The 25827-nt window shown below is 36.8% G+C and overlaps 1 protein-coding gene across 2 annotated transcripts in view; it reads left to right on the top strand.

Moving 5' to 3' along the window:
• The window catches only part of SATB2 (SATB homeobox 2), a 195058-nt gene that overhangs the window by 92836 nt on the left and 76395 nt on the right, over positions 1-25827 (top strand). For both annotated transcript variants that reach the window (XM_081243265.1, XM_081243264.1), the window contains exon 7: positions 20645-21117. In XM_081243265.1, coding sequence (XP_081099391.1) covers positions 20645-21117 — 473 coding nt within the window. The remainder of the gene's footprint in view (positions 1-20644; positions 21118-25827) is intronic.

Genomic DNA, 25827 nt, shown 5'->3' with positions numbered 1-25827 from the left:
ATATATGTGTATTTTATTCAGATTCTTTTCCATTTTAGGTTATTATAAGATATTGAATATAGTTCCCTGTGCTATACAGGAAAGCCTTGTTATTTATCTGTTTTATATATAGTGGTGTTTATCTGTTAAGTCCATACTCCTAATTTATCTGCCCCCTTCTCCTTTGGCAACCACAGGTTTGTTTTCTATGTCTGTGATTCTGTTTCTGTTTTGTAAATACGTTCATTTGCATTATTTTTTCGAGATTCCACATATAAGTGCTATCATATAATATTTGTCTTTCTCTGTGTGACTTCAGTCAGTATGATGATCTCTAGGTCCATCCATGTTGCTGCAAATGGCAATATTTCATTGTTTTTCTGTAGCTGAGTAATATTCTGTTGTATGTACATACCACATGTTTATCTATTCATCCGTTGATGGACACTTAAGTTGCTTCCATGTCTTGACTGTTGTAAATAGTGCTGCTATGAACATTGGGGTGCAAGATAAGATTCTTAATATTTTCATCAAGAGATCCAGATTGGCTTCCTTAGAACTAAGATGGTGTTAGAACTAAAATAAAATTCTTAGCATAATATATGAAGTGTGTAGTTTTCACAAGAGATGCTTGTGAAGGCTGAGATCTTTAAAAATATTTTGAAGTTGTATACTTCAGGGAGGCATGTCTATTTAAAAAGCTCAATCAATAAATCATTTTCATTAATTTATTAATGAAAAAAGCAGTCATTCTAGGTTAAATCAGCACTTATAGTTTAAGTACCAATTAGCAAATTGAAATGACTGTGTGGTATCAGGAAATTTTTGGTCAGAAATGGAGTTTTGATGTTGTGTTTATTTGGAGACAGTTCCAGAACAGTGGTTAAAGCAAAGGGACTCTGCAGTCAGGAGGACTTGTATTCAAATCTTTGTCTTCTGTTTACTAGCTGTGTGAGCTTGCACAAATTATTTAACTTCACCAAGACTCAATCTCCTTATCTGAAAATTAGAAGTAATAAAAGTAAGTCACTGGCTAGCTGTGAGGACTAAGTACGTTAATACTGGCACAAAGTAATCTCTTAATAAACAATAGCTCTATAATATTGTAACAATAATTAATAGTAGTAATTCTACTAGCAGCAATATATTATATATAGAATTATATCTGGTCCTGAATATACCATTCTCATATAATAAATGGCATGCTATTTAGGCCATCCAGCCCTTTAAATATATGTGATATTTTGCCTTTGCAAATTTGTCAATGCTGGAAAAATTCTGTTGTTCTCACCCCACTATAAATGCTATTCAATTCAAATGCGACCAACCCCTGAGGGGATTGGGGGATATTTTGATAACAGAACAGGTTGATGTTTGAGGGTCCTTCTAGTTCATATTTTGCATGATTATGACATCATTCATCATGCTTTATTATAGGTTTTCAGAGACTTGCTGAAGGTTCACTGCCCCTGTTGAGAGGGTTAAATGACAATTTATGGTGGGCAGGTAAAAGTAAAGGATTACTTTATTTGTTTTTACTACCTGTAGTTTTCCTCTAGGGAGACAGTGTGGAAGTAATGCCTCTTGGCTGTTGAGTATTTGGGAGTTTGTTTACAAGGTTACCTTTTGAGAAAATGAGCCTTATTTGCATTGGTGACACATTTCTGATTACAAAGGAATGAGAGCATTTTATGCTAAATATACAATTTATAAGCTAAGTCAAGTTGTTGAACTACCCAGGAGAAATTAAGTTCACTAAAAATTGAATTAAGATCCATTCCTCTTCAATATATTCTAAAATTCTTAGGACCCTCTAGTTTCTGGCTTGGGTACTTGCTTTACAATGTTATTAATATTAACTCTTGTAGAGGATAAGATGAATAACTCCTTCTCATTATAAGACATGATTGTGTGGTTCGGAAGTGTTTCTTTTCTGTAAGTGTTGTCTCCAAGTTTTTCCTTTAAAATCAGATTGTTAAAGTGCTTGAACAATATCCTCTTTGGCTAAAAATCAAAAGAATCACACAGCTTCAAGGTCATTTGTTAGATCCAATTTACTTGCTATTATAAGAGAAAGGAAGAGAGCGTTCTCTTTTAATAGTCTGGAGTATAATTCCAGATTCAAAAAGACTGGAAACTCTTCACTCTAGTGTTTTCAGAATCGCCACTACAGAATCTGTGTGTGTGTGTGTGTGTGTGTGTGTGTGTGTGTGTGTGGTTTGTGTGTGTATATATCTGTTCACACACACATTAATACTTATGTCTTCTACTTTTCTCCTTTCTTTCTTAGCAAGTCAATTCTTCAAGCTCTATTTTTTTCTTCAAGATAGTAAATGCACAGTTAAATCTTTAAGTGCCATAAAAGCAGACTGAGACCTTGATTTCAATCAGGAGGTCAAGGATCCACACCTGAAGAGGTGGCCAGATGCTGTGTACACATGCTATTCAAAGAGATGGAGCTAGTCATTGCTGTTAAAAAGTGTGTGTGTGCATGTGTGTGTGTCACTAGGAGGAGAAAAGGGAAGGTTAAGGTATGTGTGAAGTAAACACAAGCTGCCATAAAACAGTTCAAGTGGTGTTGATTCATCAACCAAGGGAGTGGGAGGAAAAACAAAGAATTCATGACAGGTATAATGGTGTCGAGAAAATAAACACCCCAGAGAAGTGCATTTTATTAACTTTCCACCTTCAGAGAAAAGGAAGTGTTGGACCTATACAGGAACATTTCAGTCCTTACAAGCTTTATGCTGTGAATAGATGTCACTGTGGGAGTTCCTATCTAGTAGAATCCATTTCTCATGAGAAAGCAATGATTTTCTTTGTAAAATTTCTATTTGTGTCCATCCATTTTCAAAAAAAAAAAAAAGTAATGAATTTCAAATCCGGAAATAAAGTAGCAAAACCAGAATTCTACCTTAGGGCTCTTCCTGAGAGCGCAGAAGTCAGAGTTCTCTGTCTTTCCTTGTCTCCCCTCCCCCACCTTGTTTCCATTCCATAGTTACCAGTTTACATGTATCATTGTTGATATTCAGTATAGAAGAAAACCTCAAGCTAGCTTACTGATGTCTCAAACTAAATGCAGGCTACATTGTTAAATATGTTTCCTATTATCTGCTAATGTCTGTTTTAATAAAACAGTGGGAACTAAATGGTTGCTTCTTAATCAAAACCATGATTTCCCAAACATAAGCTATGTGATTCTGTTACAAATTGCCACATATAGATCTCCTAGGTCAAAATTTTTTTCTCTTCTCATAGAAATAAACAGTAAAATAATTATATACTCTGAAAGATCAAAGTAAACATGACTAAAACCTGGCAAAAATAAAAGTCTACTGCAAGGTTTTAGGAAAAAAAGATCAGATTGCAAATTCTATAGTTAATGCTTAAATAAATATGAGAAAAATGAATAATCAATAATTTGATATCATTAAAAACAGATGTAAAGACTATATACAAATGGAATTGTCTAAATTTTGAAGTAAACATTTTAATGTGCATTTTTTGAATTTGTTGTTATTATAGCTAAACTATTTACACTTATTCCTTAAAAAGTCCTAAGTTGGTTTGGCTTAGCATGTTAACGTTATTTTCCCCAGTGATCACAGCAAAGCACATTCTGTTTACCTTTTTCCTTTAATTTCAAAGGCAATCATAGTTGACACAGACATATTTGAGTTAACATTAGTGTTAATTCAGGATAGATGGGGAGACAGTTTGTGTACTCTGGTTTTAAAGTTCAGAATCATGAACCTGCTTCCCAGGAGTTTTTGATACTGAAGAAAATGAAGTGGTTGAATGTGGTAATTGGTTGGTTCAGATGGCATTTTTTTAATTGCTGTTCATCTCATGCTGTAATTGCTTCTGGCCTAGATTTTACAGTATAGCACTCATAAGCTCCCAGGATTCAGAAAAATACATACATTTTGTGGAAAAACAAAACAAAACAAAAAGACCAATATTAACGGTTGTTTAATGTGTAGGAGTCTTAGTGTTGGACCTAAGGATAATCCACTGGGACCTAGAAGCATTCATGCTATTAATTATTTTCAAGAATTCTGAGGGTTATGTGGGATTTACCTATCAATTTTGCTTTCATAGGTTCTACGCATTTTATTAAAACAATATTTTTAACTTCTTCTTTTGGATTAAGTCTATTTAGACATACACTTGCCCCATCAGTTTTATGAAACTAAGTGGCAATTATGTGCAGTACTATTATTAATTATACTATTATGGCAATCTAATTCTGCAAGGGATCTTATAAGAATAAGAACGTACCTTAACAAAGAAGCACTCATATGTTTTAAATGTTTCCTAACTAAAAATTAATAATTTAAAAGAAAATAATTTTATATTTAAAGTGTTTTTCATCTGGCACCAAAAGCAAAATGAACTGCCGTCTTTGGTCAGGTCAGTTTCAAGTATTTAATATGTCACAAGAATTAAGGGGTCATTGAAAGTTCACACAATTCTAGTGGATATCTCAAAATTATTTGTGTCATAAAATAATACCACTAGAATGAATGGACCTAACCAAACCCTATACTGTGGCCAGAAAGCAAAATTATCCCCATCACTTTCCTTTTCTCAGTCATTGCTCACGAAGCCCCTGATTGCTAGTTGTCTTAATTTTGTTTGTTTATTTGAGCTTATTTTGCAAAATATTAAAAAGCTGGGAGAAATGAGGATTTTAAAAACCAGTGTTACTTCTTCAAGCCTGGTTTAGCCTAGTAATCAGTATTTTATCTGACCCTGTCTGATCTAGTCTTGCAAGATCAAACGTCCAGGCCAGCAAGCAGACAGTAAACAAAGCCTGTGAAGGGTTTCAGTAAACACAAAGATTAGATGTTGAATGAAAATTAAACTCCTTGAACTAGTTCTCTGTACTAAAGTGGTTAAGTGGGTTGTGATTAAAAGAAATAAGTAATTATGATCATTATAGCTGAAATGATATAATGTTACCACATTTAAAGCACCTCTTATACCCAAAAATGATTGTGTTATTTACAAAGTGGTGCCTCGAAGTTGAATAGAGAAATCAGTGTCCCCTGACCTGGTTCCATAAGGCAGCCCTTGCTTAGCCATGGTGGTCAGGACAATGCCTTTAATCAACTGCTGGTACTTCTGCCTCTGCTGTTGTTTAGCTCTGATGAGGTAAAAGTAACTTAACTTTTTTTGTTTTTTAACATCTTTATTGGACTATAATTGCTTTACAATGGTGTGTTAGTTTCTGCTTTATAACAAAGTGAATCAGCTATACATATACGTATATCCCCATATCTCCTCCCTCTTGCGTCTCCCTCCTACCAGTAACTTAACTTTTGTCTACCTAATTCTTCTGGGTCATGAAAGAAATTTACTTTCAGTTCTGGATCTAAATTAAGGTGCTTGGCAAGGAAGTTTGTCTGCCCTCTGCCTATATTGCTCCTTGTGTAAAGTAATGACAACATCAAACCCTTGAATTTTATATATATATTAGATTAATTGAAATAGAAGCATCACTTCTGCAAACAAGCACTTTCCATCTTACTGGTTTTCCAAAAATTGAAAGAGCCTTGTGCATTTACACTGGTAATCACTGATGTGCCTTCATTGATCACCTTACCCTTCCTAACCTTCCAATTAGGAGCTTATTGGTAGTGTCACCAAGTGGAAGAATGGTACGTGGGGAATGCCTTGGATCCTAAGCTCAGATGTGGACTCATTTCTTGCTTGGATCTTAAGAAGCTTATTCTAGCTGTACTGGTAGCTGCTTCTTTAGCCTGAATGTGTTTATTCATAAATGTTTAAAGAAGTAAAAACAATCATTTGTCAACAGTGTGGTTTGTAGGTGGAAAGAAACACACTTGCTATCTTCTCATATTTATAAGCCATTTAAAAAAGAATGGAAAGGGAAAAAGGATCTGCTTTTCTAACCCCTTCCTTTCTTCATCCATCCATCCATCCATCATCTATACTTACTATTTGAAAGAATTATAAGACACAATTCCTGGTTTCAAAAAGCCTACATTCTCTATGAAATAATTAACAATATAACATATTTTACTATCATTCAAAAGGAAATTTGAGCATCTACTATATATACCTGGCAGGATTTTAAGTGGGGATCATTACCTAGTCCTTCCTTGCAAGAAAGTTACAGTCACAATTAGATAATTAATTTTAATAAAATGTTTAGTGAGTTTCTCTACTACAGCCCATATTCAGTGCTAGAAGCAGTGAGAGACATTCAGAAACACTTAAGATATGGTTCTTACCTCTAGTTGTGTCACCCTCAACCTAGCAGGGGGGTGGCCATATAAGTATATCTGGCAAATATGTAACAGTGGTATAAACTAGTATAGTGGTAACACAGAGAAAGGTCCATAAATTGTACCTGCTGGGTGTCAGGGGATAATTCGAGAAGAAGTAGCACATGAGTTATACCTTAAGTACAAAGAGAGTTTTGCAGAGAGGACAAGGAGAAGGAAGAACATTTCAGGCAAATGCAAGTTCATGAGTATAGATGCGGGGGTGCAGAAGAGCATGATATATTTTGGAAATTATGGGTGGTTGTCCAGTACGTCTAGAATGGCAGTGCATTTATCATGATACTGTAATATAACATGCCCAGAATGGCTACGATTTTTGATTGGTGAAAAGGAAAAGATAACAGCATGGCAGGGTGTGGGACTGATGGTGGCACCAAACATTGGTGAAAGAGCAGAAATGTTTGGGACCTGGCTGTGGGGAGCGTTCGTATTCTAGTGATGAAAAATAAAGTTGGGAAGGTAGTAAACACATCTTAGGGAACTCTGAAAGCCCAGTTGAGAATCATTGAAGTCTTTTCAGCAATGAAGCAATAACGAAAATGGTGGTTTTAAAAAAAAAAAAAAAAAACCAAACACATCCTCTGGAAGCCATCTAAAACCATGTATGGATATGAATATGTTTATGGTAGGAGGGGAGGCAAATGGGAGGGAGAAGGGGTGGTGTGCACACCCTGGAGGATGCAGACAAAATAGAATCTATTGCAGTAAGATGGTGAGGGAGGTAGAGCTTTGGCTCTGGTGGCAGGAATGAGAAAGAGAGAAGTGACCAATGCAATATGTGTATGGGAAGAGAAAGGGAAGTCAAAGTAGAGTCCAAGGTTTTGAGCTTAAGTGACTCTTGATGGTTTTGACAGAAATGGGATGATATAAACGGAGAGGAAGTTGCTGATGCTTCAGTGAGAGTTGGTGAACTAGGTAGAAACATCCACTGGGCTGTTCAAGGTGTGGAGCCACCTGACCAAAAGACAGGACTAGAGAATAGATTCTGGAGCTAATGTTTTAGATGTAATAGTTAAAGTGATACCAAAAGAGGATTCTCTGAAGGGGAGAGCGAGGACAGGAGGGGTTGGAAGCTTTGAGAGGTAAAAGGGCCATGGGTTAAGAAGACATGATTAGGAAGAAAGTGAGATTTCATAGAAGCCAAGGGAAGATGGGTTACCAGTGGAGAAATGTCAAGGGTGACAGGAGGAGGAGAAGGAGAAGAGGTGATTGGAGGCTCTTAACTTTGGCAAAAAAGGGACCATAATGACATTGAAGGGAGCTATTTCCCTGTCGTGTGAGAACAAGGAGAAACTATATGCATCTGAGATGGAAGGTGGCGAGGAAATGAGGATAGCAGATACTGAGTGAATGAGGAAAGGATATAACAGCATCTAACTGCAGCATTAGGGTTAAGTGTACCCATACTTCCACCCCACCCCAACACTCAGGAGAAAGACGATGGAGCCACAGGAGGCCAAGGGCTCTGAAGGGGAAGAGGGGTGGTAAGCAACAGTTCACGAACTAGGAAGGGATGGGGCACAGAGGATGCTTTGCCTTTGAAAGAAAGAGAAACAGCTTTGCTTCAGACCTGGAGGAAGGGAAGGAAGATGGATAAGGAGACAAGTTTTTGGAGATGGAGTGAGTGGTAGAGAATGAGGCAGCTCATGCCATGTGGTAGGGGTGGGGGTGGGCTGTTGTGATTATCTAGCAGTGAAGGAGAGAATGGTTGGTATGGCGGCTTGGTGGCGAGCCCTGAAACAGGTTCTGGACTAACTATGTTTGGGAAACAATGAGAGAGAAGCAGGGAGTTGAACTGAGATGACATATTTAAGGGTTGTGGTCCAGGTCTCTTTAGTTCTTAGCGTTTTCTTATAGTGAGCTTTAGATTTCTCATAGTTTCAGATTTCCTTTTGTCTTGCGGAGAAACAAAATTAAAAACTCAAAAACAAAGATCTGGTGGTGCTTGATGAAGAATGTACAGAGTTGTGAAATGAGAGCTTTTGTGTGTAGGCCAGGAAATAACCAGCTTATTTAAAATCTGGTATGATTGTGGTGACACCCTCTTATTTTGGGGAAACCCATAGGTTAAAATCAGAGAATTCTCTTGGTCTCTTGATCGACTAAATAAAAATTATTACTTGTGTTTCCTCAGATGATTTACAGAGTTAAAAGCTGAAAAGCACTTATGTTTGCAGAGTGCTTGAAGCTCTTAAATATAAGTGCTATGTAAGATGCTAGGACTACCGTGACAATTGTCTATGGTAGACAGTTGTTTAACTTGCTCCTTGTCTGACTGGTGATATGATTCTTACCCTATGCAAGAACTTGAGCTTATCTGACCTTGGACTTCTGAACTCTCAAGGGGATGGACATAAGTCTAGAATCATCTGGAGTACAAACCAGGCTATGAGTTCTAACATTTGGCCTTTCAAGCTGTCACTTTCCAAGTTCCATGTTCTGTAGTAATTTTGATTCTTGAATAATCTCCCTACTAGGCCAAAAATCCCTTGAAAGAACATCTGGGGGACTCATCCATTTTGTGCCATCCTCCAAGCCCTGTGAACTTAGGACTTTGTATATTGTCGATGCTTAGTAAATATTAATAGAACTGAATTTAATATAGATGAATTTATTTGAACATATGCACTTAGAATAGTTTTATTTTTGGACATATTATATTGTTACTAAGTCTTATTTGCTATCGGACATCTCAGTTGAGAGAAGAAAGAAAACCTTTGTCTTGTTCCTGATCTTAGTGGAAATGGTTTCAGTTTTTCACCATTGAGAACAATGTTGGCTGTGGGTTTGCCGTATATGGCCTTTATTATGTTGAGGTAAGTTCCCTCTATGCCTACTTTCTGGTGGAGCCCTCAACTCCCAAAGGTTAGAAGAGACTTAACGTTAGGAGTGATAAGGACTTGCAGTATGAAGTCAGTGGGTAAAAAGGAATATTCTGTGGGGACTTGTGTCAGGTGTGGAGGTTGGGGCAGAAGTGAAAGATGTCATAAATACATCAAGTCTGATGAAAGTTGTAACATGTTATAATCACATATACATGTTCATAACAAACTCAGAAGGTCTGGAAAAAATATATATTAAAAAAAAAGAAAACCTTTGCTTGTTTAATTCATATTACAAATGTCCTTAGCAAATTAGTTGTCGGTTAAAATCATTCTTTTTTTCTGTTAATTAGTTATTGAGCTAAGGATTTAGCAATTGTTAATCAATTCCACTGAAAGAGACGGTAACACCTTTGTTAAGTAAAAATTCGGGACCATTTATGTAACCTAAGAAAAACATCCCTTTGAGGTGTTTCCAGCTAGTTTATTGAGTATTTTACTTAAAATAATGGCCCCAAACATTTAAGTCCTGTGAAATCAGAGAGAATGGCCAATGGAAAATAACGAATTATGGGTTGATTATTTCTTTGATTCACTTTTCCTTATTAGGTTGAATTAAAGAATTAATCCACATAGAATGCTCCTGAATGACGATGTTAAGTTTCTGAAATGTCATTTTTTTTCCTATCATGTGTGAATTCACCTCTGAAATTACAGTTTTAAATTAAAACGAAGAGTAAAAATCAAGATATTATTAGATAAGTAGCTTTAACCTATACAAAAAGCTATAGGAATATTTGAAATGATCAGTGTTATCAAACTATTATGAAGCATTGTTTGAAACCAAAAGGGACAATAGCATTCAGACACAGTAAAGGTGGACAATGCTTACTTTTTCTATGGAACATAATGGGTCCTATGAACTTTTATTGTCAAAAAACAAAGGTGTTCAGCTTCAAGTTGCTTTATGGTAGATAATATATGTTTTTGTGGATCTTAATATGATGGGAAAAGGAAGTTGATAATAAGGGGAAAATATACCTAAGAAAACCAGTCATATGGTATTATCACAATGCTGGCTGGTACACTTCGCTTTTGGGGCTGGAAGCATTTTCCTTCCAAGTCTTGTTTTATTAGGAGTTAACAAGTTGGCTCTGAATATCTTGCTCTAGGCAGAGACTTTGCAAGCAAGTTCTCAACCCAGAGACAGATTCTCTTTAACAAATTTAGAGGAAAAAAAAATCTTTAGGTTTCATAGTCCTAAAAGACTTATTTTTTTTTTCTTTTGCCCTTCAGCCCTTTCAGACTCCTAATATTTTCTTTAATTATATATAGTGAACTCTTCTGGTTATAGCTTTGTTTTTAATTTCCAATAGTGTGGGGTTTGTATCTGGTATATATGGAATATTGGCTTTAGCTCTTGAGATCATGTCTGTCTATGTTTGTGTTAACAGAAAATCAGTTTTTATATAACAAATTGACTTTGTACCTACAGTTATTGACTAGGAGATAATAAGTCAGAAGTATTTTCAGTGATTGGGCATGTTCAGTGTTGGCAGACAGGATGCTGTTCTGGTTTGTCAGGAAAATTAGGGTTATGTTTACATTCTAAAAAGAGTTTTAACTCAGTGAAAGACTTTGGGTGGACAGTAGGACTTTTTAATGTTAATGTGTAGCCTAGTTCAGAGAGAGGAGTCTAAATAAATATCAGGCTGAATCATATGTAAATGCCATTTTCGTAGGTCAAAATTGTTGTATGTCGCCAATTTCATATAGTAGTTCAATCATATATGAATTTATTGTGATTGCCTGAGATTCTCAGGTTATTACCATGTTACATGAGTGTGCATACCCCATTTTATTTTTTGTTGGTTACCTATTTCAAACAAACACTTCGTATTTACGGAGTTTATAAAGAGTACTTGCAAAAGCTCTCAGTTGCGTGATTCATCAGTCAGGTGGGACTCCGTGCTGATGACACTCATTTGGGGACAAAGCCTTTTGGCTACAAGAAAAATAAAAGAATGGAAGGATTCATGGAAATAAATATAGTGAGTGTGAAATTGTATTACAGATGACTAGAATGAGCTGCTAATAAACAACAAAGTAGGGATTAAAAGGAGCTATGTTTTATCATCAAATAGAAATACATTTTATATCATAGGCAGTTGTTACAGGCCCATCTATACTCAGTTAAATTGTCTGAAGCAAATCTATAGATGGAGTTCTTTCATGCTAGTATTATTCAGTACTGTATTTGTAGGGGCTGTCATCATTCTGGTACATAGTAGTTGATTAGTAAATATCTATCATATGAATTAAAACAATAAACAAGCAAACGCGAATAATCCTATTTTAGTGGTTAGCTCATTCAGTTGGGAAGAGTCAGTAATTTCCTCACTGTTTATTTTTATTTATTTATTTATTTATTTTTTTGCGTTACATGGGCCTCTCACTGTTCTGGCCTCTCCCGTTGCGGAGCACAGGCTCCGGACGCACAGGCTCAACAGCCATGGCTCACGGGCCCAGCTGCTCCGCGGCATGTGGGATCTTCCCAGACCGGGGCACGAACCCATGTCCCCTGCATCGGCAGGCGGACTCTCAACCACTGCGCCACCAGGGAAGCCCTTCCTCACTGTTTAGAACTGACTGGTTTCTGTAGTCTGTCACATCAGGAAGGTTTACAGGGCACAGAGTAGAGGCTTCAGGATGAGCCCTCACCATTCAGATAACTCACCCACTCATGTCACCTATGCATCATCTTCATGCCGCATGTGCACATGCACGCACACATACAAACAGAAAGCAGGGCTTGTCTGTCAGAAAGTTGATGAGTCCTGACTTGAACCCTAAAATTAATAACAACCACATGTCCCAAGTTGGGCAGTTTAGTGTAAGCAGTGGAACAAAGACTTTAAAGGTCCTAAAGACATTGGTTTGATTTCTGCTACTTGCTTTAATAGGTTAGCGACATTGTTTTCTTCTGAGCTTCAACTTCTTTCTCAATAACGTGGGCATAATAATATCTATGTCATACAATTGTTATGTGAGAATTAAATGACAGTGATGTGTAAAGGGTTTAGCTCAGGCCTCAGCTACTGTATAAATGGTAGAAGGCTTGATGTTACCTGCAATGCACTTATAATAAAAACATTTTTCTCTAAAGGAAATATAACAAAAGTACTTGTGAAGCATTTAGGCCCTGAGAACTTCACTTTGAGTCATGCAGAAAAAGAGAAAAAAAACCCACTAGTTTTCACTGGTCTTGTGATTTGTTTATTATGCTTATGAGGCTAGAGCCAGTAGTCCTAATCATTTTAATTTTCCCTAAATATTTGTCTACATTTGGACTGCTGTTTGTCCCTGAACAAGTTACCTGACTTCTCTGGTATCAGGCAGGATCATTATCCTTAAAATTGGGGTCCAATGTTGGGGTTGAGTGTCACGGGAGCAGGGAACTTGGGGTGGAGGTTTGGAAGTCCAAGGCAATGATATGCTCAAGAATATCTTTTCCCTATGCTCAAGGTTTGGGTGCCCATTCAAAATTGTCGATTTGATTGGCAACTTCCCCACCAAGAGTGCCAAATGGCCAGCCTATGTCTTACCTTATAGAATCACTTCCAGAGTACTTTTTGAGGCTGAAGGAGTCACAGAGAAATGCACTATCCTTTTTTATTTGGCTTATATTCTTCTATCCAGGGTTTCCAGGATTTGTTCTGGGGAATACTGCAGTGTTAGCTTATTAAGGAATCCATTAGCACTCATTCTTGCTAATCTGTTTACATTTGCATAAGCATCTTAATGGTTTAAGGAAAAATCCATAGGCCAGAAATTCCAGAAATTTCTCAGTGCAAAGCCTTTTACCCAATTCATTTCTTTCCACTCATTATAACTATGGACAAAACCCCAGGGCTTATTTCTCAAAGGCAATTGTGTTAAGGTTTGCATTGAAACACTAGGTTCATAGTTCTGGAAAAAAATTATCAGTCTTTTAAGCAGTATTGATAGATAAACTTGCAAGAGCAATACTACAACTGCTGCTATTGCCACTATAATCTACTGTGATTCTTGTTGCACTGGGGAGTTTCACAAAGGGAGATATCTTGGGAAAGTCTTGAATTTTTGCCGAAGAGTCAAAAAACAGAAGCAATTATTCTGAGAAAGGGAATTGTTTTGAAAATCCTAGCAGCAGTACTCCTTAAGATGCTATCAAGATGCTGGAAGTTTGCTTTAAAACCAGTTTACAGGTAATCTTTCTCATTTTACAGGTAATCCCAAGATCACCCAGCTAATTAGAACTCAGGTTTAAAAATCCCAGTTTGCTCTTCTTTCCACCTATCCTATGCTACCTTGCTTTGATTGACAGACATCTCTACATATCAGATGCTTTACCTTTTGCTCATAAATCCTCTTCAGAAAGTATACTTTGGGGCATAAAGTCATTGGAGTATATTTGGAGTATTGAAATTTTACTGGGTTTACTTTACATAGCATCTATAGCAAATATAGATGTAATAAAAATAATGAAATCTAACAGAGAAACACTAAACTGAAGAAGAAAAACTAGTGTGTGTGTGTGTGTGTGTGTGTGTGTGTGTGTATGTGTATTTCTTTTAGTTAGGACGTCTTTGATACCTACTCATTCCCTGGAAAATAAAAGCAATCCATTAAACATTTGCTTTTTAAAAATACTGTTGTAATAAACTATAATGGAAAAGAATTAAAAAAATAGGTATATACATATATATGTATAACTGAATCACTTTGCTATACACATGAAACCAACACAATATTGTAAATCAACTATGCTTCAATTAAAAAAACTGTAGGACACTTTCCTTCTTTCTTTTGGTTAATGCAAATGTAACATGTATACATTTGAAGTTTGTTTTATTCCTTAAGTTTTCTTTCCATTTTTTATTTATAATAAATTTTGAAACTTAAAGCCGTATTTATGTAGCATTCCTGTAAATTTAATTTCAAGAGTTGTGAGATTGTCATTTTATTTCCTATCTATTCTGCTGTCTCCTAATATGAATGTCAGGATATGAACTATTAAGCCTCATTTGGAGAAGCTGAATCCAACATATTCCTGCGTATGCCATGAAGCATGTGATTCTAAATTGACAACGAATTCTTCTAAACTGTAGGGATTTGTTTTAAAAAGTAACATGATGTAACATGGCATAGTTACTTAAACCAAAGGAAAGGTTGCAATTCTTTAGATGACCTTTGGGAAACAGCAGACATTGGTCAGAATGTCCTAATCAGGAAATTTTGAAATGTCAAGCCTAATCTGTTAATCACAATTATATAGATATTTTCTGAAATTTACAGTAGCCCTTTAATAAAGATCTTTCACATAGACACTGATCATCTAAAATTTACTCTTACAACTCTAAGATAATAATATTTTCCCTATGGCAAAACTGAGATCCAGAGAATCTCCAGTTTGCTCAAAGAGACCCCACAACTAGTAAGAGTTAGAATGTAGATTTGAATGCAGTTTTATAGTATCAGGTCCAGTCAGTGCTTCTTCAGTATAACAAAAACTAAACTAATCATCAACAAAAACTAAAAATATATCATAGAGAAGAAAATTTAAAATGTTTAGATACATTTATAGGATAGTGAACGTTCAGTCAGATTGAATCCTTAATGTCATTAGGGTTTAGAGAAAAAAATGGAATATGACAGTTATAAATGTCTGGTATAATCTCAAAAGACAACAACAACATAAAAGTAAAGACAGTATAGAACAGCGATTCTCAAACTTTAGCATACCTAAAAATCACCTGGCAGCTGTATTTTGTATAATCTCAAAAGACAATAAGTAAAAGCAAAAATGATATAGACATTGATTCTCAAACTTTAGTGTACATAAGAATCATTGGAAATTTGGTATACATAAGAACTCTAAGAGATCCTGAGTTTGTATTTCTAAGAGTCTTCCAGGTAATATGGATGTTGATGGTTCAAGGGACTATATTTTGAATATCTCTGACCTAGCGCAAAACTGAAATGTACAATTTACGTCCATCCATCTATGCCAGTACACACACAGACACAGACACAGACACACACAGGCAAGGTGAATGTAATAGTAATGGTAAACTGCATAGTGCCAGATACTGTTCTAAGTGTTGATATATATTCTCATTTAATCACACAGTAATCCTTCATGGTAGGTGTAAGTTTTAACCCACATTAAATATACAAGGAAACTAAGGCACAGGGAAGTTAAGTAACCTACCCGAGGTCACACATCTACCAAATGGTAGAGCTGAGATTTAAACCCTGGCAGTCTGGCTTAGAAATCTCTGCTTTTAACTATTATACCATACATCTTTCCCAACAGCTGAAAACAAATTTACCCAAAATTGCAATAAAGAAATTATAATAAAAAATTAAGTGCCAGAGAGGAATATAAGACAAGATTTATATATAGACATATATTTTTTTGAGTATTTAGAATGTTCTTGCAACCACCTAAAATACATATGTATATATCAGGGATTTGTGATTATTAAAATAAGTACTTGACTTCAAAATGTACTTAAAATTGCATGAAATAAAATGAGATTTTTAAACCAAATATCTTTTCATTGTAATGTGGATAAATCCCTGGGAAGGAGTGTCCCTTTCTTGTCTATGAACAACCTGCCATAGCCAGCGGTCTTGGACATTGAATAGCTAATGTTCATAGGGTGCTCTTGGTTAGAACATCAACTCTCTGAGCTTGGGAAGGCTTCAGGAGCCCATGGGATTCTAATACAGGGCTGCAAAGGCCTCTCCTACTTTGGAGTTATATAGAACCCCAGAAGCTCAGAGGGTGGTTACATAATTGTTTCCCAGTCTTTGCAGTTTTCACTCAATCCCAGAAAGCTCAAAGGAATTGGCGAGGTCCTACTGGAACTGTGAGTTTCTCAGAAACCTGAGCAGACTCCAGATCTGAATTATCCACTGGCAAGGCCCCAGGACTGGGACCCTCCTCCAGAGGTTAAAATAGCTACAGAGAGCTGCTCAGCTACCCAGTGTAGAAATATTTCAGCCCCACTTGCCTCAACAGCCTCAAGCCACACTCTGTTTGGGGACTTGTACTTGAAGCTGGGGTAATCATTCCTTCCCAGGCACTTCCCACTCCACAGATTACCTTTAGGACTTTGGCAACCGTAGAATCAAATTCACTGTGAATTAAATTACAGCTCTGATGTAAAGTCCTGGAAGCAGTTGTGTTTTTAATGTCTCTTTAATAAGTAAGCATTTTGGCTTTATTGAGAATATTTTCTGTTGTGAATGTGAACATTGCGTTCATCACGAGAGGCAGTGCTGCCTTTTATCCTTCATGTTTTTAAGGATTTCTGATCCATGGCTGAGTATTGCAGAGATAAGATGGGCCCTCAGAGCCAGGGAGTTACCTTTGGTCTTGGTCTGGTTTAAGATAGACTTAACATGATGTTTTCTATCAGAATGAAAAAGCAAAACACAAAATCAGGCACTGCTGTTAGGTCTACATTTCAGTCATTGTGGTTACTTTCAAAAAATTTAAAAAGAAAGAAAAAGGAAGGAAGAGAGGGAAGGAGGGAGGGAGGGAAGGAAGGAAGGAAGGAAGGCCAGAAAGAAAAGGGAAAAGAAATACTGAAGGCCCAGGCTCAGCTTTCAGATTGAGTCTGGTACATTGTTGATGCTCCTCTGACTTTTTTTTTTTTTTTTTTTTTTTGCGGTACGTGGGCCTCTCACTGTTGTGGCCTCTCCCGTTGCGGAGCACAGGCTCCGGATGCACAGGCTCAGCGGCCATGGCTCACGGGCCCAGCTGCTCCGCGGCATATGGGATCCTCCCAGACCGGGGCACGAACCCGTATCCCCTGCATCGGCAGGCGGACTCTCAACCACTGCGCCACCAGGGAGGCCCTCCTCTGACTTTTTTAAAAGCATTTGTATTTCATCTGCTGTGACATAAGAGGTTAAAATATTATTCTGATATTATCTGTATAAGAGTGGCAGCAGAAAAAAAAGAAAAAGTTTTTCAGATTTGGGAAAATCTGTGCAAACTGTTCCTGAAACCATGAACTGCCTTGGTCAGGAGAGATGCAGCCTGTTGGTGAGCATTTGATTTTTAGGCATTCTTAAAGTTGGGATGATTGTTTTTTTTTTGTTTTTTTTTTTTTTTTCCTTTATTCTTGGAAGTAAAGAACTTGGCTTTTATTGATAGAGCTGTCAGGGACTGGAGAACATTAACAAAGATTCTTTGCTTGACCAAACTCTAGACAGGCTCCTGAACATTCTCCTAGGCCTATCTGTGCACTTCCTTGTAAAATCCAGTTTTACAAGAACCCTGCTAAGTCAGTTTAACCAGAAACCCCCAGCCTTGTATCTGATCACCCTCGATATCTCATTCTCATCAGGTTCCTCATCCTCCACCATCCCCCAGGTGATGTCTGATCACCCTAGCCTGTCTTTAGCAAAGAATCCTGTTAGGTTGGTTTAGCCAGAATCCCACTTACTCCTGATGTTTCCTTTTAGTAATTTTCCATCCCCTGACCTCCACCCTGCTCCTTGGCTATAAATTCCCACTTGCCCATGCTGCATGCTGTATTTGGAGTTGGGCCCAATCTCTCTCCCCACTGTAAAATCCCATTGCTGTGGTCCCTATATCTATTGCGATGGTCCTGGATAAGGTCTACCTTAACATCTTTAACAAGTGTTGGTGAATATTTTTTCTTTAACAACATAGGGGGTGTCTTTAGTCTCGTAGACAAAATTTTGACACTGGTAACCCATGGATGGGCAGGATCTACTTTTCAGAAATGTTTTGTTTGGCTTTTATTGTGTTTTGAAAATAGAATTATTTGCCAATACCTAAATTTAGGAGCTACCATGTAAAAATCCAGATTTTTCATTTTTTTGAAAAAAAATCTAAAGAAATGACAATATGAGAAAGACAACTGGCTGAATCAAGTTAGTGGCTGCTTTGTTTGGAGTGGGCAGGGTTTCTCCCTCTCCTGGTATCTCTGAAGCTAGCTTCTCTGGCTGTTGTGCTCTACCTGCATGTGTAGGCATTTGCATTTGCAATGCCTTCATTATGGCTTACTAATCAGTTAGTACTTCATGGTGTTACCACATGTCTCTAAGGATGCTTCCATAGTTACTGTTCTTAACAATATGAGACTATAATGCTCTGGGAACTCATAAGGAAAAGGAGAATTATTATACATAATCTTAAAGGACTATGGACTGACATTATTCTGATTCTTACTGCACCAATTTCATAGAGGTTTCATGGAGCTCTGACATTTGTTTTTTTTTAAATTAATGACGGGATTTAGATGTATCTTAAGAAAGTAACTCAAATGTAATTAAGTCATTGAAAGATAAAAATACTAACATTTTGGAAAATTGGCTTTTGATCAAAGAATGTATGCATTAAGAGGGTGCTTCTATGCTTTTTAAGTAGAAAAAGAAATGGATAAACCGTCTGCTTCTTAAGTACCCGAAAACATAATTTGCCACTTAAATTTGCCTTTATTTTGGCTGAATTAAAAAGCAAACAAACAAACAAAAGCGAATCAAATGTCTACCTGAGGGCAAATATTTCTGCCTATAGAGTATGACCTTACTCTGGAAGCAGTCCGTGGTCTCTTTACTTCTTTCAATAAGGAACTTACAATAGTAACTTCTGTTCTATGAAAACTGTGTTCGATTACCTTGTTTGAAGGCTCTTAACCATTTGCTAGGTTTGGTTTTCCAGATTGTATACCTTAAGGTTTAATTAATACAATGACTGAAAAATGTTTGCCTTTAGAGAATAAGATTAAAATAATTTGTTCACCTTGAACCTTATGAAGGAAAGGTGAATACAAACTATATGAATTACATTGAAAGGATTAGGTTGGAAATTGAACTCTTAAAGAAGTTTGAGGTAAACTTTTGACTTATTTAGGGGTTCATAGGAAAGTTAAGCAATCACTCAGCTTTTTTAAAAAGCAGGAAGAAATACTGTATATGTCTGAATATAAGGTGCTCCCAAGATGTGGATGTTTATCTATTTTCCCAATGAGAAGTTTTAAATATATAAAACCTTTAGAAATATAGATAAAATGATCAGATATCTATTTACATATTGTTAATGTATTAATTTACTTCCACATATGTATTTGAAAATCACATATTACATAAATATTAATTTAGAAATATCACTTTCCTTGCCTTTATAGTTCATTGGTTGATTTTATTCAAATGGTTCTAGTGACTTTTCATCACTTTGAGTCATCTCAACTAGTTTTCCAGCGCACATAATTTCCTAAATTTTTTGAGACTCAGCACTTTTTTGATCAAATATGATTCTGTCACTGTAAACCATATACCAATTTACAAGCACTATTTGCATATAAGGGGGCAGTTATTTTAAAAATTTTGTCTTATAGGTGAATACTTTTCTGCTCTAGCATGTAACCACTCCAAGTAGTGTTCTTTAACATTATATTAATATGATTTTGCATTATCATATCAACCACTTTCAGCTGTAGGAAAAAATTACTAAATCTGTGAGGAATTTTTACTTTAAAACACAGATTTTGTTAGATTACATCTATAAGCATTTAAAGCAAGTAAGGATAGAGGTTGTTTCAGCCTAATGTGTTTTCCCCAAACAAACCTTTGCTTTACATAATAATGTAATACAGAGTTTTAGGTAAGGATTTGACTCTGATGTGACTCTTTCCTGAGGAATATTCTTGAGGGAAGAAAAGAATCTGCCTCATGTATGAACATATATGATACTTTCTTTTTTTCTCCCTTTCAGGGTTATTCCTTAAATCTTTACTAAAGTTCAACAAAACATAAAAGATAGATAACCTGGAGAAAGGGAGAATTTTATTTAATGGCAAATCAAGGCGATGTTATTAATTTTGTGACTTTTTTCTTATCCTAGTGCATATCACAATCATTAAAATATCCATTTCTTAAAGAAATATTCCTATAAAAAAAGATAGCAGGTGAGGAGACGAAAGGATATACTATGTGACAGACATTTTGTATAAATGTTTCCATAGCTGTAAAATAGTATTTATGTGAGATTTTTATTAGGAGGTAGCAGTTACTTTGACAGGAGACGTTGTCCTTGTCATTTCCTGATAACCATGAACTACACCATTAACCACAAGCTACAGAAGATGAAAACAGCTGGTGTTTTTATCACAGAGGGAGATGATACAGCTTGGGAATATGAGAGGATTTAGAATTTGTAATGGTTAGTGGTTTCTGTCTTGGCTATTTAATAACATGCCTAGTTTTAGGAATTAAAGAAAATTGAACTGGCAAATATTTTTACTTTCATATCATAACCTATGGAAAAATCTGTTATTGTAACATTTTCCAGGAAAGGATAACTCACTTTTACTCTGGGGCTTCCAGCTTTGTATGAAAAAACTACATATTAATATACCAAAAATATAATTTAATACTACATTTATCAGAAACAAATTATGCCAATGTTGATAATGATGAATTATCATTTTTATCTTTTAACAGTGGAAAGAGTGGAACGAGAAAACCTTTCAGACTATTGTGTTCTGGGCCAGCGTCCAATGCATTTACCAAATATGAACCAGCTGGCATCCCTGGGGAAAACCAACGAACAGTCTCCTCATAGCCAAATCCACCACAGTACTCCAATCCGAAACCAAGTGCCCGCGTTACAGCCCATCATGAGCCCTGGTCTTCTTTCTCCCCAGCTCAGTCCACAACTTGTCAGGCAACAAATCGCCATGGCCCATCTGATAAACCAACAGATTGCCGTTAGCCGGCTCCTGGCTCACCAGCATCCTCAAGCCATCAACCAGCAGTTTCTGAACCATCCACCCATTCCCAGAGCAGTTAAGCCAGAGCCAACCAACTCTTCTGTGGAAGTATCTCCAGATATCTACCAGCAAGTCAGAGATGAGCTGAAGAGGGCCAGTGTGTCCCAAGCTGTCTTTGCAAGAGTGGCATTCAATCGCACACAGGTACCGTTAGCAATGAACGTCATAATTGGTGATTCAGAATAATACTAAGGACAGATTGTGGCAAGTATTAGTTCTTTCTTACCTCTTTAAAAATTTTTTTGTGGATCTCAGAGCATGTAGAATTAGATTAATTAATAATCCTTTGTTCATGAAATACTATCACCATTGATCCATACTTGGCCATATTAATTAATCAATTTCAGTAATGTAATGAATGTCTGTGAACCCACCACCCAACTCAGGACCTGAAACATTACCAATGACCTGGGTCTCTTTATGTGCTCCTCCTCTCCTCCCTTTTTTTTCATTTGCTTTTCCCCAGACGTAACCCTGATCTTGAATTTTGTGCTTATCATTCCTTGTTTTTTAAAAAAACTAGTTTTAGAACTATTCATACCCAAACAATCTATTATTTACCTTGTCTTTGAACTTTATAGAAAGAATATCACTATATGTCATCATTTCTATAATTTTTTAATAAACCCTTCAAAAAAAAATAAACCCTTCAAAATGTACAAGTTAGATTTAAGACATTGATAAAGTAAAAATGGATAGATTACTCATATTTTTAATGTTTTGAGGGAATTATATGCCAAAATAATATTAAATGATAAGACGGTAAACAGTTTATTTGTTTATGTCTTATTTTATTGAGGGCTGCTTATAATTAAGAAGTTCTTTCCCACCAGTGCTAAACGTGAGTGTGCATCAGAATCACACTGTTTTAAGGCAGTTAAAACACAGATTGCTGGGCCTCTTCCCAGAGTTTCCGATTCACCAGGTCTAGGGTGGGACCCAGAAGTTTGCATGTCTAACAAGGTCCCAGGTGATGCTGATACTGCTGGTCTGGGTCACACTTTGAGAACTAGTAATCTAGCTCTTATACTGTTGTCCCTCTGGTATCTGCACAGGATTGGTTCCAGGAACCCCCCACGAATGCCAAACTCCACAGGTGCTCAAGTCCCTTACATAAAATGGTGCAGTACAGTTGGTCTTTCATATCTGTGGGTTTCACATCCGCAGATACAGAGGACCAACTGTACCAGTAACAGAAAAGTAAAAGTGCATAATCTTAAGGAGCTAACCAACCTGGTAGTGAAAACAAAAAATGTACCCAGATAATTAGAGTAATATGTGAGGTAAGGTGAATAATGCAGGATAATGTGAGCAGTGATTACAGGGGGTGTTCATGAGGAGTCATTAACTGTCAGTAGAGTGAGTATGGTAAGTCTTTAAGAGGACGGTGGGTTTAAGTTAGCCACCCTACTAAATGCAAGGCAGGAAGCCAAGCTCTGTGCAGATGCAAAGGTGAAAAAGACCATGAGTGAGCACATATGTGAACAACTGATTTGAGTATGAGGTTGCTGGGCGGTTAGACCTTGAAGGATAAATAAAATTTAACAGGAAAACACGGAGAAGAAGGGTATTTTAGGCCACAAAAATGCACAAGAAAAGTGTTGATTCAGAAAAAGGCGGGATTAGTTGGTAGTTGATAGCAAAGCTAGATAATAAAACTAAAGGTGGAGGGAACAGATCTGAAAAGGTCTTGGGGCCATGGTAAGAACTTTGAACTCTATTTAATAAGCACTGGAAACACTGAAGGTTTCATGTAGGAATATGCTATGATCCAGTGATCAGAATTGGATCTTAGGAAGACTTTCTTCCCCTTAATGATAGCAAGAGGGTTAGGAATATCATTTAGGAAGCCGCCTGAAGTGTCCAGCTGAAATGTGTAGAAGTTTGAACAAGACTGACGGTGATGGAGTAGACGGTACAGTCAAAAAGCATTGTAAGAGTGAAGTTGACAGTGCAACTGCCTGGAGTGGAGACACCACCAAGGTCTGAGCCTGGTGACTAAGAATAAGGTGAACTTATTTAGAGAATCAAGGAGGGCATTGAAAGAGATGGTTGGAGTAAGGTGAAAGCGATTATTTTGGGTTGGGCTATTTTGACTTCAAAGTGCTAGCAGACTTCTTAAGTGAAGATGTGCAGCAGTCATTGAAAATAACAGTTCAGTGCTAAGAAGAGTGTCAGGGTTAGAGAAGGAGATCAGAAGTTTATTCACAGAGCCTGGGATTTAAGAGACAGGGAAAGGAGGGGAGAGGCCACCAGCACTACTAACACCAGAAAAAGAGACAGAAATGCCCAGAGCGGTGGGGGCAGATGGAGGTGGAAGAAAAGGGACATGCTGATAAAAGTATAGAGGACCTGGGTAAAGAGTTTCCAGAAGGAGACTTGTCCGTGTCTGGAAAACTAAGAAGTCTGGGAAGGGGAAGCTTGAAACCGTGCCATGAGATTTGGCGATTGGTTGGGAGAGATCTTTGGCAAACTTTAGAGTATAATTTCATTAGAGTGGTGAAGGCAGGAGAGAAAATTTAGGAGTTCAGGAGTGATTAACTCTTGAGGATACAGAAGCAGTGGCTGCAAATTACTCTTTCCAAAATTTGGTGTTGAAAGGGAGACCAGAAATGGGTTGACAGTTTGAATGTGAGAGGGAGTCAATTTGAGATAGAAGAATTTGTGAGGTAGTTTGGGGCCTCAGCTGAAGTCAAACAGCATGAACTAGTGATGGACCCAACCACTGTGGTTTGGTAACAGTCTTCAGCCACGCTGGAACTGCAGGAGTCGGAGCAGGGGACAAACGCAGTGGGATTGTTTGAGGTTTGGTGCTGACAGCTTAGGTATGGCCGGAGACCAAGAGGGGTGAAATCTCTAGCTCCCTTGACTCCTAGCTAACTTATACATTCTATTATTGACAGACTCAGTACATCATTTGGAAATGAGTTCGGAGGTTCACAGAGGACCGCACATGTTCCAAACATCACTCTACCACTATTCTCTTGTGACTCAAAGTATTGGGGCTGCATTTGTGTGTCCACAGTTATCTGAACTGGGGTTATGAAGAACTCTGATCCTTTGGGGCAAGTCTGTTGCATACTATTATAAAACACAGAGTAGAAGGATGCGTCTTTTAGTCTGTATCTTGCAGTTCTCTGTGTGTGTGTGTGTGTGTGTGTGCGTGTGCATTCTTTCCTCTATCATTCATGTGCACGAATAGGCATTTCAAGGCTAGCCAACGCTTTATTGCTGGTTATTTATACCGCTCCTTTGGATAAGGATAAAATTGAGAGCATGGTCGTATTGCTTTGGATTTTAGAATCGAATACAGTATACATTTAATCCAAATAGCATGAAGCATGAGAGAAGAAGACTCACGATGAGGCTAGACAAAAGGCGGGCCGTGTTGGTGTGAGGAAATGCTCTGCCAAGGCCCTAGACTCCTGGAGGTCTGTCTTCTTCTGCACAACTCTTTTTGTCTATTTTTGGGGATTAATGATTTTTCTTTGGCATTGCCATCTTTCAAGTGCCAAGTTATAAAAGGTCTAATTGAAGCATGGAACGCATTTTATTATTTTCCTCCTGCCATTAAATTTGTAAGATGGCTACATCCAGAAAGAAACATTCACATTCAATCAACATGAGCTTGAGTTCATGGGCAAGCCTTGAGGATATCAAATGGAAACTGCATAGGAATGTATGAGTATTTCCTTTTAAATTTCTGCTTTTAATTTGGGAAAGCTTTTCATCCCTCTGGGATCATAACCTGTTGTGTATAAAGCCCAACCTAATCAAGGTAGATGGTATTGACAGAATGACATAGTTTGAACTTAAGCTGGAGGTCAACAGACAGATTGTTTCTGCTGTATATACTGTAGTCACTAACAGGAAGGTTGGACAGCTAGGTTTCACCAGCAGCCTTGTTAAATGGAAACTATGGTGTACTATGCCCCATGAAACCAACTGTGGATTTTCCAAATGGTAGGCTTTTTTTTTTTATCACATGAGTGGTAAAATGATTTGTCAGCTATAATAAACAAATAAGAATTAACTTTATAGATAATAACATAAACAACTTGTTAATCTTTGGATAGAAAAGAATCTCAACATTTTTTTCTTAAAGCAAACGAAATCAGATTTTAGATGAACACCTAAGGCCAATATTAGTCTTGTACTCAGTTGTTTTACTGATATGTAGCATATCCTCAGTTTACTGAATATTTTTCAGAAATAGTTTTTGATAACTATTATTCATTTATTATCAAATTCAGTAAAAAGCAATTTGATTTGTCACCCTGTAGTTTGTGCTCCTGGATTTGTTCTTGATGATTAGACCAAGAACAAATGTAGCAATTAGTTCCTCTGTGTGTGTGTGTGTGTGTGCGTGTGTGTAGAACAAAATCACATGCACAACATTCATAAATGAATCTAGAATTGTAAAAAAAAAATAGTCTAGTTTTTCATGTTTAAGTCTTCCAGATGAAAAGCTCAAATTCATAATAAATAGCATTTGAAAATAACAGTTCTTCAAAGAAAAACTATTAATTACTTTGTGTGTCTGATCCATTGCTACTATATCATTTGGTGTTGTAAAGTAACATAATTAAGGGAATGGAGCTATATTTCCAAGAACTTGCTTTTTAATACATTTAAATTTTAATCCGTGTGTCTTTTAAAAACATAAAATATATTTGTTTGAAAAAATGATCCCCTACCCATACTTCATGGCAAGGTCATGACTTCTGGCAGAGTCAGAGATAGACAACCTTTTGTCAATCTGATTTTATTATTTATTATTATTTTTTACATTTCTCTATTGGTTTCTTAATACTGTCCAAACTAAGAACATAAATTAAGTCACATGTTCTGGGC

This window comes from Mesoplodon bidens (genome assembly GCF_964165515.1).
Source record: "Mesoplodon bidens genome assembly, chromosome: 8".
Taxonomy (NCBI): domain Eukaryota; kingdom Metazoa; phylum Chordata; class Mammalia; order Artiodactyla; family Ziphiidae; genus Mesoplodon; species Mesoplodon bidens.
This window is presented reverse-complemented; position numbering and strand designations above follow the sequence as displayed.